The following is a 12,991-nucleotide window of genomic DNA, read 5'->3' on the forward strand; positions in this document are numbered from 1 at the left end:
CAGCAATCTCTTTGACTTTAATTTAGGGTCTTTTGCTAATAAAACTCTAACCTGAAATTAAAAGCTCTAATTTCTGCTATGTTTTTAATAGATATCATATAGGGAAAAGAAGAGTTTACGTTTCTACTTTGTTTTTCCTAACAGTAATCAATCATATAGGGAAAAGAGGAGTTAACGTTCTTTAGGCTTCTTGGGTTTGAGAAGTATATGTCCAAAAAGAAATAGGTTTCATCTTAACGTGTATTATTTTGAGAAATTTTCATAAAGCATTATCTTTTAGTAGTAATTAGTCATCTATAGATACCATTTGCTATATTACGGATTATAGATACCTTTTATGTGGTTATAAGATGTATTTGATGTATTTAAGCTATTGTATTCATGAATACAGTAGCAAAAATAGGCGTGAATCAGGGAAGTCCAGCTAATCAGTTGTTGTATTCGAGTGTATTCGACAGTATTCATGAAGTGAAACATGGGATTACAGCTGGACAGATTATTGTATTCGACTGTATTCGACTGTATTCACGACGTGAAATAGGGGATTACACTGTTTTTAAAATGGAAAGTGAATCGATTAACATAATAGACTCCTAATATAACTCAACAAACTCAATTATAACACACAAATTTTGTATTTTCAGTTATAAAAAAAATTCTCAACCGAAAAATACCCCAAAAACATAGCAATCTTCAGAGAAACTATATAACACATCTGAATCCATAAATTATATTAATTAAAAAAAATTTATGAATACATTCATGGCATATAGTGAGACAGTGAATACAATGAAATACATAGAATACAACGGGATACATTGAAATACAATGAGAAAAAAAAAGATCGTGAATACAATGAAATACATGGAATATAACGAGATACATTGAATTATAATGAAAAAAAAAGACAATAAATACAATAAAATACATGAAAATGCACTGAAATCGTATCTATAAGAACTGGTTAGACAACTGGTTAGAAAGATCACGACCACCGCAGAACAATAAGAACCCCAAGCGTCTCACGTTCAGAAAACTGCCGAACGAATAAAACCAAAGGCGGATCCGACGGACGGAAAAGGTAGAGAAAAAGCCAAGCAGCAAGGAGACCGGCGAGAAGAAAAAGGGAAAATGGGTTTGTGATTAGGGAAAAGGCGAGAACAACGGCGATGAGGGAAAGGTAATTGGTACGGAAATAGGAATAGTTTTTGCGAATACGGAGGGTAGCATCAGAAACGGATTCGGGTTTGGAGAAGGCCGAGCGATCAACGAGTTTCGACCACGGACGGCGATTTGAAAGACCACCTTGGATAGAATATAATGGGATGTATCAAAGTAGAAGAGAAAAAGAAAAGTGTAACTGATTAGCGTATTCAGTGACTTAGGGCTAGGAGGTAACCAAAATTAAAATAAACCTTAAAAGGTATCTATAGAATATAATTATTTTAAATGTTATTTATTTAAAATAAATAAGGTGTTAACCTTTGCTATAGGAGGTAAAAATTCATATTATTTACTACTCAAACTGAGAATTCTATGACCAAGCAATCCATTCTTATTAAAATTTAAACTAGTGAATTTGTAAATGTACAAATGTCTTTGGGAATTTAATTAATTAAGATAGTAGAATAAATAAAAGTCTAATTTATAAGCATATGAATAATTCTATAAGTTTGTTATGATAAATATGATATTTATCTTTGTAGACAGCTTGATAAATTCGCCGAAGCCTCTTTAATTGCCTTGTTCGTTGTCTATAAACTATTTAAATAGGTTTTAGTATTTCAAGTTTATTTAACGTAGATTGCAAAGAATAGTCGACAAAGAAAGCCAAGCTTTTGAAATTTCTTCCAAATTGCTACTTTGGAGGTTTCGAAATTTGAACCAAGCATAGATCTATGCAGTATAACTGAACACATTGGTGAGAGAAATTGTTCCAACACATTATATTGAGGAAAAAAAGATAATGTAAATCTCCTAGCCTTCCTTAACTACTTAAATGTTACTCATTGTTAATATTTATTAGTAATTTATTTAGAGATTTTTGGGCTAACCTACATCCTCTTGCCTTCCCTCCCTTGTCATGAAATGATGTTCATAGTAATAGTTCACTAATATAATGACTTTTATATTTATTAATTCATAATTGGATTTTTATACTTCTGATTATAAAAACTTGTAACATAATTTTTTCTGCATTTTGTTCCATTTAAATGCTATTCCTAACGAATATTAACAATTGTAATAGTCATATTATATATAACCGAATTTATGGAGAAAACATAAGTAAAAAGTTTTTCGAAGTGATAAATATATTTTCATATCCAGAATGTACAATGCTCTCCCTTCTTCATGATTTTTCCTTTTGATATAACATTGCTATAAAATTTTATCAAGGAAAGAAAGGAAATAAAAAAAGGAAAAAAATAAAAAAGAGCGAAAAGGATACTAAGAAAGCTAATACAACCAAGTATTGGGTGCAGATTTCTATAACTTCGAGGAAGTATTCAGTATATAAGTTCAAACTTATCTATGCATTCATAATTGATCTAAATCTGATGCTCGATCTTCATGGCATTATACAACATAGCCAAACACACTATTTCACAATAAATTAATCAGGGAATTGTTCCGTTAATAGTTTTTGAAGAAAACTCAATAGGGGCATTTCAGTCAGGACTTATTGGCAAGTGAGTGCTAAAATTGCTTATTCGAAGTTATACCTATTGAACGTGCATTGTGGTTCTGCGCAATTGCGCTCTCAATCGAGGATCCTACTAATCTGTCTTTGCTATTTATGCAGCTGTTCTCTTTCATTGCCATAGATTTAGCAGTAGGCAGTGATACTCATGCGTCATTACCCTAGTATATCAACATTGAAACTTCTTCTAATTCTTAACAAATCAAATCACCAATTGATTAAGAACATTACCTTCACATAAAAATGTTGAATAGATGTCAGAGACAATAATTTTACTACCTGAAAACCTAATACCACTTGCACAAGTTTATTACTGCATCATCAACTACAAAACTTTAGCATCACCGCTTACACCAGCTCCCAAAAGAAAAGTGGAACAAAAAGAAAAGAAAAATGTAGGTAACATTCCTTTCATTTTCTACTTATGTTTTATCATTCATTTTCCAGGTTTCATTTTTTGGATCTTTGAAAATAAAATTCAATCGTGTATTTGGTCCATCTAATAATTAATTTCCATTTTTTTTTCAAAGGTTAATATGCAAACTCACAAGTGAATAAGGTCATCTAAGTAAGTGAAAAATAAATGAAACCTGAAAGAAAATAAGGAAAAGAGAAAAGCAAAATCCAAAGGCAAAATAAAAGATAAGTATATCCACACACACTAAACAGTCGTGTAAATATTTTCGATATGTTTCTCAAAAATCTCAACACTCTAAAATGCCTAATACAATATAAATAATCATCAATTAGGCCATTATTTTAGAAGCAGCAATGCAAAATCACTGAAGGTGACATCGTAAATAGAAAACGAACAAAAAACTACACTCAAACAATTTATAAAGAATAAATTTAAAAAAATAAGATAACATTCAAAAGTTAGGTACGCAAATCGAGGCACCACCGTAAATTCACAAAATAAATTAATATTACTAAGTAAGTAAAAAGTAAATGAACCCGAAAAGCAAAAAAAAAAAAAAAAAAAAAGGAAAAAAAATGGAGAACAAAGCAAGCTCCAAAGGAAGAACACAAGGTAAACAATAAATAGATCCGCACACTCTAAACAGTCGTGATGAATTCGCCTTTTGTTTTTCTTCAGAAATCTCAATGCTCCAAAATTCCTAAAACAAAATAAATATTCATCAATTAGTGAATTCTTCTGATATTTTTTCTCTCCAGAAATATAAATACTCCAAGCTTTGTAAAACAAAATAAATATTAGTCCATTACTTTAGAAACAACAATGATAAATCACTAAGGACCATAACGGTGAATAAAAATGAACAAAAAAAATCACAGTTGGATGACTAAAAGACTAAAAACAGGTAAAACATAGAGAATCTTTAAAATAAGAAAGAAGAATAAAATTTTGTGGAATCATAACTTACCTATAAAATCAATAATAATGCCACAATAGCCAACAAAGAAATGAAGGGAAGAAAAATAGAGATAGGAGGAAAATAAAGAGAGGAGATGCAGAACAAAGAAAAGAAAGTAAAAACTAAAGGTAGGAAAAGCAAGTTGAAATTCTCTTCCTTTCAACAAAAAATCTGAGGGAGGAAACGGTTGTAATTTGGAAATTATGGTAGCTAGCAATTATCGCTGTAACAGTTACTTTTCCTACATCATAACTAATGGAACGACTGTAGTACTACATTACTAAATGAATGATTCCATTAGTTAAGTTTGGAATACAAATGGCAGAACACAGTTTAGAGGTATTCTAAAAGTGACTTGAGAAATTAAACCGCAATTAAGAGGACTCTTAAAAGTCTTTGACATGATAAATTAGAGTAAAATAAACTGAAAGATAGGCATTTCCATTATTGGTTAACAAATTTAGACAATGAACTAAGTATTTATATTGGTTTGTCTTTTAAAAGTAGTATATTAATTATTATAACATATAAATTATTTTATAACAAGCAAAATCTTAAAATTGACCGCGCATCGCGCGGGTACCTACACTAGTATATATATATGTGTGTGTGGGTGGGTGGGTTTTGCTAACCTACTACATAGTTGTAGTAGGTTAGCAATGTATACATATTTGCTTTGCCTTAAATGTCCCTAACAGCATATCAATAATGTGTTAATGTGATGGCTTTTTTGTCTTTCTACGAAAAATCTATCCACCCCCCCCCCCTCCTCACGTTTTTTATTTTCATTCTTCTCAAATTGAACTCTATTAATTCATTGTCAATTGTTATATTTCCTCCACTGAATTCAACCATTGAATTTTAAATTTTCATACTCAAAAGAATAAATAATTTGACATAACTTAAAAACAGACATCGTTTTTTGAGATGCAATCCTTCTTCTTGCCCCTTCTCAGTGACTGAAATACGTTTCCATGACTGCACGACGGGCAACATTGTCGCTGTTGATCAGAACTACAACAAAAGTACCTTTTAAAATTGGGTTTATTGGGTAGTCCCGCAGGAAATGGGTTTAATTGTTGGATCTAGTGTTTTATCCCTGCATTATCTTCTTCAAAGTCGAACATAGAAATTAATCAGCCGAAACACAAACTATGGCTGAAATCTTTAGCAATGACAATACTTTAATTTTTTGCTGAACTTAGGCAAACTCCAATGGTACTCTATTTTTTGCACCAAATCCAAATTTGGTGCAAGAAATAGAGTAAAATTGCTCCAATGGTACTCCATTTGTTGCTCTATTATAGAGCATGAATAATGTTGCACCAAATTTGGTGCAACACTATTCATTACTCTATATTTGGTTTAATAATATTTTATTCATTTTTTTTTATTGTTGAACTTTTAATTAATTATATATTGTGTATATAATTAACTTTTATATTAAGATTTTTATAATTTTAATTTTATATCCTATTTTTTGATATATTAATTTTTGTATATATTATATTTATATAAAATTATAAGTTAATTTTATTATTGTTATAATTGTATAAAAAGAAATATAACCATTATCCTTTATGTAAAATTTTGTAACAAATGATTATATAAGTGGTGAATGTGAATTATATATAATGAATATGGAAAAAAGAAAAAAGATAGTATTAGTTTGAAGGAAATAAAAAATGAAAAGTAAATAGAAGATAATAATATAATATAGAAGAGAGAAAATTTCGTGTAAAAAATAGTGTGATTATTGGAGTAGATTTGGTGTTGCACCATTTTAGAGCGAAAAATGGTGCAAAAAATAGAGTGATTGTTGGAGATGCCCTTAAAGAGATAACGAGAGACAGAAAGGAGGGGAGGGATGGTTTCGCCATGGACAAAAGGAACAGGGAAAGAGAAGGAATTATTATTTGATTTTATGACGAAAAGTCAGAAAACCCCCTCTTATTTCTTCTCAAATAGGGACATTTAAGGGAAAGCAATTATGTACACAATGCTAACCTACTACAACCATGTAGTAGGTTAGCATTGTGTACATAATTGCATTTTTACCTTATTGAAATGTCGTTCGCCTTTTTTACCCTTTAATAATAGATTTCACACTAGACAAAATCGTAATTTAATTATTTGCCTAATATTTAGGACTTTAAAATCAACTAAAATTTTAATTTTAAGATCTTTCCTTATTTGAATAAGATTTTACATCCTTTCCTAGAATTTAGGACTTTAGGAATTTAAAGTTTTATTGCATTTGTCGTAAGCTTTCAAAGTTTATTAGGAGTTTATATAGGAATTCCATAATTACTAGGACGAAAATATTTTTAATATTTTGAGGTCCCAATTTATTGCACTTCAGAATATAAAATCCATATTAGTGTAGACGTCCAGTTCCCAACGTCAAGATTTCAAGTGTTTGTTTTATGTAACAATTTGGTTATAAGAGAGGATATTTCGATGGCTTCATGTTAGTTGAAAAAAAGGAGGTATTAACGATACTTTTCAAGCTTTCATATATATGTTAATATTAATAGGTCCAAGAGACATGAATTGGAATTAGATAAGAAATCTAACACTAAATATCAAGGAAGTCTTGCTAAAATTCGTCAACCGTTCATTGATCACGCCCAACTATGCCTTTTAGAAAAGAACTCTGCGGACGTTGCAAATATAACCCGAGTATTACGCCCAGGGTCGAATCCACAGAGAGTTAACCTATCAACCGCTATCTTCAAACCCACCAAGTATTCAGCACCAGCTTCTCAAACATTCAAATTCTCAGTTGAGTGTTCTTTAACAACTAGCTTGCAAGTAACTAAATGGCTGTAACTAAATTAATAAGGTTGTAAACAATTATGAGGAAAAGCTAAGGCAATGATTTCCCCTATTGATGGAATCCCTTCTGTTTATGCTCATACAAATTTACCCACACATCTCTATCAATCATGAACGCTAATCTTACCGCAAATCTCTCCCGATTAATCACAATAATCTACTATTGCACTCTCCCGAGATACACTAACTTGCTTTATTTAATCACAATTCAATTTAGATTGCACCCAAGACTTCGTTATTCCTAATCCCGCCTTTAAACCCGCAATTATAGATTCCTCTAATAATCTAGGAGTGGTGTTGTTCAACAATACCCTAAATATGCACTCTTTTCCAAGTTATGCACACTAAATAGGTACAGCTAATTGAGGATCCTGTCAATTAACTACAACGAACACGAAGTTGAACAAATAAAGATTAAACTAGCAATTTGTATTCACATAAACAAGAAGTTCATCACCCAATAGGTTCCATCAAAGCCTTAGACAAGGAATTTAGCTACTCATAGATATGGGAGAATAAACTACACTTGAATTCATCATAAAAATCAAAAGAAAGGAAGAAAGATGTTTAGAGTACTTGCTCCCAATTGTATTCCTTGCTAAGAAACCTAAAAAATCAATACATGCCTCTCTTGGGCGAAGTCTAGTGTTTTAAATAGGGTTTAGGTCTAAAAATCCCGTGTTTTACACTTAAGTCCCTGAAGTTTACTGTGCCCACCGCGGTTCTACCGCGGTCGCGGTAGAACCGCGGCCAAACGCCCTCGCGGAATCTTCAACTTTCAGAAACTGTCTTCCACCGCGGTTTCACCGCGGTCGCGGTATAACCGCGGTGGAACTTGTACCCGGAAATTTTGGCCTGTTTTGAATGGGATACTTGGGAAATTCAACAATTGGCCTTTTTTCATCAATAGTTGACTCCAAAACCGCTCCTTAGCCTTCCTTACACCTATATCACCTGCAAATCATGAAAAGCACTAATAAGAGCATTTTGTTGTCATTTTTCCACATTAAAAGTTCACAAGAAGGTGATTATTTGGTGCGTGATTATAGTCAAATTCACCTATTATCATTCATCAACACTGCAGGCTAGAAACTAAAGGTCCCGATTAATAGGCTCTTTTGCTGTTCCTCTTGTATTTTTATCTTCTGGCTTCAAAATTCATAAGTGTTATTTGTGGCTTGAATTAATTCCTTGTATTTTCTAGGAAACTCATAGTCCCTATAGGTTTAGGAGAACCCATTGTCCTAATAGATTTGGGAAAGGAAAACCTATAGTACTTGTCAAATTGGGAAACCTTTCTCTTATATGTTTGGGACCTTTTGGGATCTATATATAGGGGTTGTAGTTGGGGATTCTAAAGATTGTATTGTGCTTAGCCGAACCTCGTTAAATCCTTGTGTTGATTTTTCTTCTCTATTTGCTTTGTGTGTGATTGTGTGCTAGTTAACCCACGATATTCCGCAACAATTGGTATCAGAGCAAGGTTCGGGTTTCTACATATAATCTAGGGTTAAGATGTCTTCATCATCTTCAACAAAGTACGAAGTAGAGAAATTTGACGGGGGTTCGAGTTTCAGTCTATGGAAGATTATGATGAAATCGTCCCTGCTGTTACAAGGGTTATGGAAGGCAATTGATGAGGATTTTCCTGAAGAGATGAAGGAGACAGAGAAGGCAGACCTGAAGGAAAGGGCTTTGAGTGCGATCTTCATAAGCGTTACAGATAGCGTTCTTCGGGAAATTGCTGAAGAAACTTCCGCAGCAACGGCATGGGAGAAGCTGGAAGATCTGTATACAATCTCCGTATGAATTAAGGTACACCTGTTAAAACTCACATTGATGAGTTTAATTCAATTATAATGGACCTAAAGAATGTGGATATCAAAATTGAGAGTGAGGATCAAGCCTTGATACTTTTGCCGATACGCTGTTATATGGGAAAGACAGCATTTCACTAAAAGATGTTAGTAATGCACTAAAATCTAAAGAGTTGAAAAAGAGCTTTCCAGACAGCAGAATTGAGGGCGAGGGTCTTGTGATTAGAGGAAGAACACAACAATAGGACTTTAACAGGAAAAAGTCAACCGCCAGATCAAAGTCTAGAGCAAGGAAGCAACACTGTTATGAGTGCGGGGAGCAAGGTCACTACAAGAGAGATTGTCCTAAGCTGAAGGAGAAAAGAGGGAAGCAGAAAATAGATAATTCGGCAAATATTGTGGACACTAACAATAATTCTGATGATAGTGACGTGCTGTGAGTTCTAGTCATGGGCAGAATTTTTGGGTTCTTGATTCTGGTGCTACTTTCCACGTGTTTCCACACAAGAATTGGTTTGCAACTTACAAGCAAATGAGTGGTACTGTCTATATGGGATGTGATAATCCATTACCAGTAGAGAGGGTTGGTAGCATCAAATTGAGAATGTTCGACGGAATTATCAGAAACATTGAGTGTTGGCATGTTCCTCGGATAAAGAGAAATTTGATTTCTCTTTTGACTTTGGATGATCAAGGGTATAAATTTCACTCCGAGAATGGAATACTTAAAGTGTGTAAAGGCACCATGGTACTCATGAAGGGTAAACTACATTCTAAATTGTATCATCTTCAGGCCAGTGTAGTTAAAGGGGAAGTTGCTGTGGCTTCTAGGAAAAATGATCTGAATCAGTCTCAGCTGTGGCACTTGCGACTTGGCCATATGAGTGACAATGGATTATCTTTGTTGAGTAAGCAGAATTTGCTGAATGGGTACAAAAATCAAGTTTTGAATTTTTGTGAGCATTGTGTGTTTGGTAAACAGACAAGGGTAAAGTTCATCAAGAAGGCCGAGCACAAGACCAGAGACAAGTTAGATTATATACACTCTGACTTGTGGGGTCCAAATAGAGTTCCCTCCAAGAGTGGTGCCAGGTATTTTATGTCTTTGATTGATGATTACTCAAGGATGGTGTGGGTGTATTTTTTGAAAATAAAAGATGAGGCATTTTCGACATTTGTTAAATGGAAGACGATGGTTGAGAGGCAGACGGAAAGAAAAAGTTAAGCGTCTTCGAACTGACAATGGGTTGGAATTTTGCAATTCTGAGTTCGATAATTTCTGCAGCAGGGAGGGCATAGTGAGACACTGCACTTGTGTCGGAACACCACAACAAATTGGTGTTGCAGAACGTATGAATAGAACGCTTTGTGATAGGGCACGAAGCATGCTTTCATACTCATGTGTTAGCAAAAATTTTTGGGCTGAAGCAATCAATACAGCTTGTTATTTGGTCAACAGATCTCTACCCACAGCTATTGAGTTCAAAACTCCTTTTGAGGTATGGTCTGGTTTGCCTACTAATTATTCAAATTTAAGGATATTTGGTTATCTTGCTTATGCTCATGTGAGGGATGGAAAATTTGAGGCGAGGGCAAAGAAGTGCATATTTCTAGGGTATGCAACTGGAGTGAAAGGTTATAGGTTGTGGTGCACAGATCAAAATACTCCAGGACTAATTATCAGTAGGGATGTAACATTCAATGAATCTGCCTCACTAGACAGTCAAAGGGAGAAGGCAATAGCAGAAACAGATTGTGGTGTCAGTGACCACGTAGAGCTAGAAATTGAATCTCCACTAGCTCAGCCCAGTAGTTCTAAAGTAGAGAAAGTGGAGAAAGTGCAAAATATTGATCAAGATGATAATGTTGATGCACATGTGCAACAACCCTATAGTATTGCAACAGGCAAAGAGAAGAGAGTGATCAATCCACCACAAAGGTTTGCAAACGTAGCTGATGGTAATTTTCTTGGATATGCTAATTTTGTGGAGTTTGCTTTGTCTGTTGCAGAGACCATTGATGTGCTTGAGCTTAATAGCTATAAAGAAGCTATTTCTAGTCCGGAAGCAGATCAGTGGGTTGGTGCTATGAGTGAAGAGATTGAGTCTCTTCATAAGAATCAAACATGGACGCTTGTTCCATTGCCAAAGGGACAGAAGGTACTAGGCTGCAAATAGATTTTCAAAAGAAAAGAGGGCAATCCAGGGGTTGAAGCATCAAGGTAAAAGGCAAGATTAGTAGCTAAAGGTGTTACACAGAGGGAGGGGATAGATTACAATGAAGTGTTCTCTCCCGTGGTAAAGCATAGCTCTATCAGGGTCTTACTGGCTTTGTTGGCTCTTCATGACTTAGAACTAGAGCAGTTAGATGTGAAAACTGCATTCTTGCATGGTGAGTTGGATGAGCAGATTTATATAAGTCAACTCGAGGGATTCATTACTCAGGATAAGAAAAACGGAAAAGGGTCATATATGTCCCTCTACTAGTTAAAATAAGCTAGATCTGTCCTCCATTATACTATTTGATCAAAATTATCCCTACCGTTCAAGTCTCTTGTTCAAAATACCCCTCTGCCGTCAAATTTCAATTTTAAATTATAAAAAGTCACGTGTCGGATTCCTATTGGCTAAACTAAACCCACTCCTTCCTTTTCTTTGACCCAGTCGACCCGCCCAAATCTCTCACCAGTCATCTTCCCAACATCACCCTTTCTTCCAACAACTCATTCCTCTAAATACTACAGGGCAAATTCCTCAAAAAATAAAGATCGAAAATTTAACATTCAGATAATTAGCTCATTAAGCTCAGTGCTCCCATTCATCTATGAAACTAAACACTAAATCTAAAAAATTTACACCAACTAACACAGAAAGAAAACTGATTTAAAAAAGAAAAAGAAAAAAGAAATACATGTATAACTATCGAAAAAATCAAAGGAACTATAGTAAGTGTTGATAGAGAATCAATTATCTCTACAAACGTGTGGTCCTCTTCATCAAAGACAAGAATCTTCATGCACTCATGCCCATTTTTCTTGTTGTGACCCACTTTTGTATAGTTCCAGGAGTGTCAATTATTAATTGTGTTGAAACAGGCCGACACTTTGAAATTGGCACATAGTTGGCTGCATCTGCTTGGATAGCTAATTCTGTTATACCAGTGAATTTCCCCATTCTTATAAGCACTTCCATATTCTGTAGCATTTTCCACCATTTAAACCAAATCTTTTGAAGTTTTTATTTGTTTGAATTGATGAAAAATCTTCTTAATATTCTCTTTGAAATGTAACAACATCAAAAGAGATCCTTCTTCATCTCAACATTAAAACAGATCCTTCTTCCTCCAAATACTATGGGGATAAATGGATAAATGAGTTGCTGAAGAAAGAAGGAAAGGGTGAGGTTGGAGAGAGAGTGCACTTTTTTAGGGTTTTTTTTCGGGTGGTCGGATTATTTGGGCGGGTTGACTGGGTCGAAGAAAAAGGAGAAGTTGGTTTAGTTTAGCCAATAGGACTCTGACACGTAACTTTTTATAATTTGAAATTGGAATTTGACGGCAGAGGGGTATTTTGAACAAGAGAGTTGAACGGTAGGGACAATTTTGATCAAATAGTATAATGGAGGACAGATCTAGCTTATTTTAACTGGTAGAGGGATATATATGACCCTTTTCCGTAAGAATAATCATGTTTGCTTGCTTAAGAAATCTTTATATGGTCTGAAACAGTCGCCTAGGCAGTGGTATAAAAGATTTGATACATTCATGATTCAAAATGCATTTTCTCGAAGTGCATATGATAGTTGTGTGTATTACAAAAAGCTTGAAGACGGTTCTAGTGTATATTTGTTGTTATATGTGGATGACATGCTTATTGCTGTTAAAAGCATGTCACATATACCCGATTGAAGAAACAACTAGGTGAGGAGTTTGAGATGAAGGATTTAGGTGCTGCAAAGAAGATATTAGGGATGGAGATTACTCGAGATAGAAGGGTTGGAAAGCTGATGTTGTCCCAGCGGTCCTATATTGAGAAGGTCCTCAAGAGATTTAATATGACAGGTGCTAAATCTGTGTCTGTTCCTTTTGCTTCCCATTTCAAGTTGTCTGCAGACATGTCACCAAAAACAGACGAGGAGATGGAGCAGATGTCTAGTGTTGTAGGTAGCATTATGTATGCTATGGTTTTCACTAAACCTGACATTTCACATGCTGTTAGTGTTGTGAGTAGATACATGGCGTGTCCTGGTAAAGAACATTGG

At 34.3% G+C, this 12,991-nt stretch overlaps 1 protein-coding gene across 1 annotated transcript; it reads right to left on the minus strand.

Moving 5' to 3' along the window:
* On the minus strand, window positions 986-2,823 carry LOC109231520 (PRA1 family protein B4-like). The gene is made up of 2 exons (XM_019397180.1): window positions 2,724-2,823; window positions 986-1,305 (listed from the first exon to the last, which is right to left on the minus strand). The coding sequence occupies exons 1-2, from the start codon at window positions 2,821-2,823 to the stop codon at window positions 986-988; spliced, it is 420 nt and encodes a 139-aa protein (XP_019252725.1).

The sequence above is a fragment of the Nicotiana attenuata genome, chromosome 8 (assembly GCF_001879085.1).
Source record: "Nicotiana attenuata strain UT chromosome 8, NIATTr2, whole genome shotgun sequence".
NCBI lineage: Eukaryota > Viridiplantae > Streptophyta > Magnoliopsida > Solanales > Solanaceae > Nicotiana > Nicotiana attenuata.

Coding starts and splice junctions, on each gene's coding strand:
- LOC109231520 (XM_019397180.1), bottom strand. CDS start 2,823: ATGGCAATGAAAGAGAACAGCTGCATAAATAGCAAAGACAGATTAGTA. Junction 1,306..2,723: donor CCACAATGCACGTTCAATAG/GTATAACTTCGA, acceptor ATTCTATCCAAG/GTGGTCTTTCAAATCGCCGT.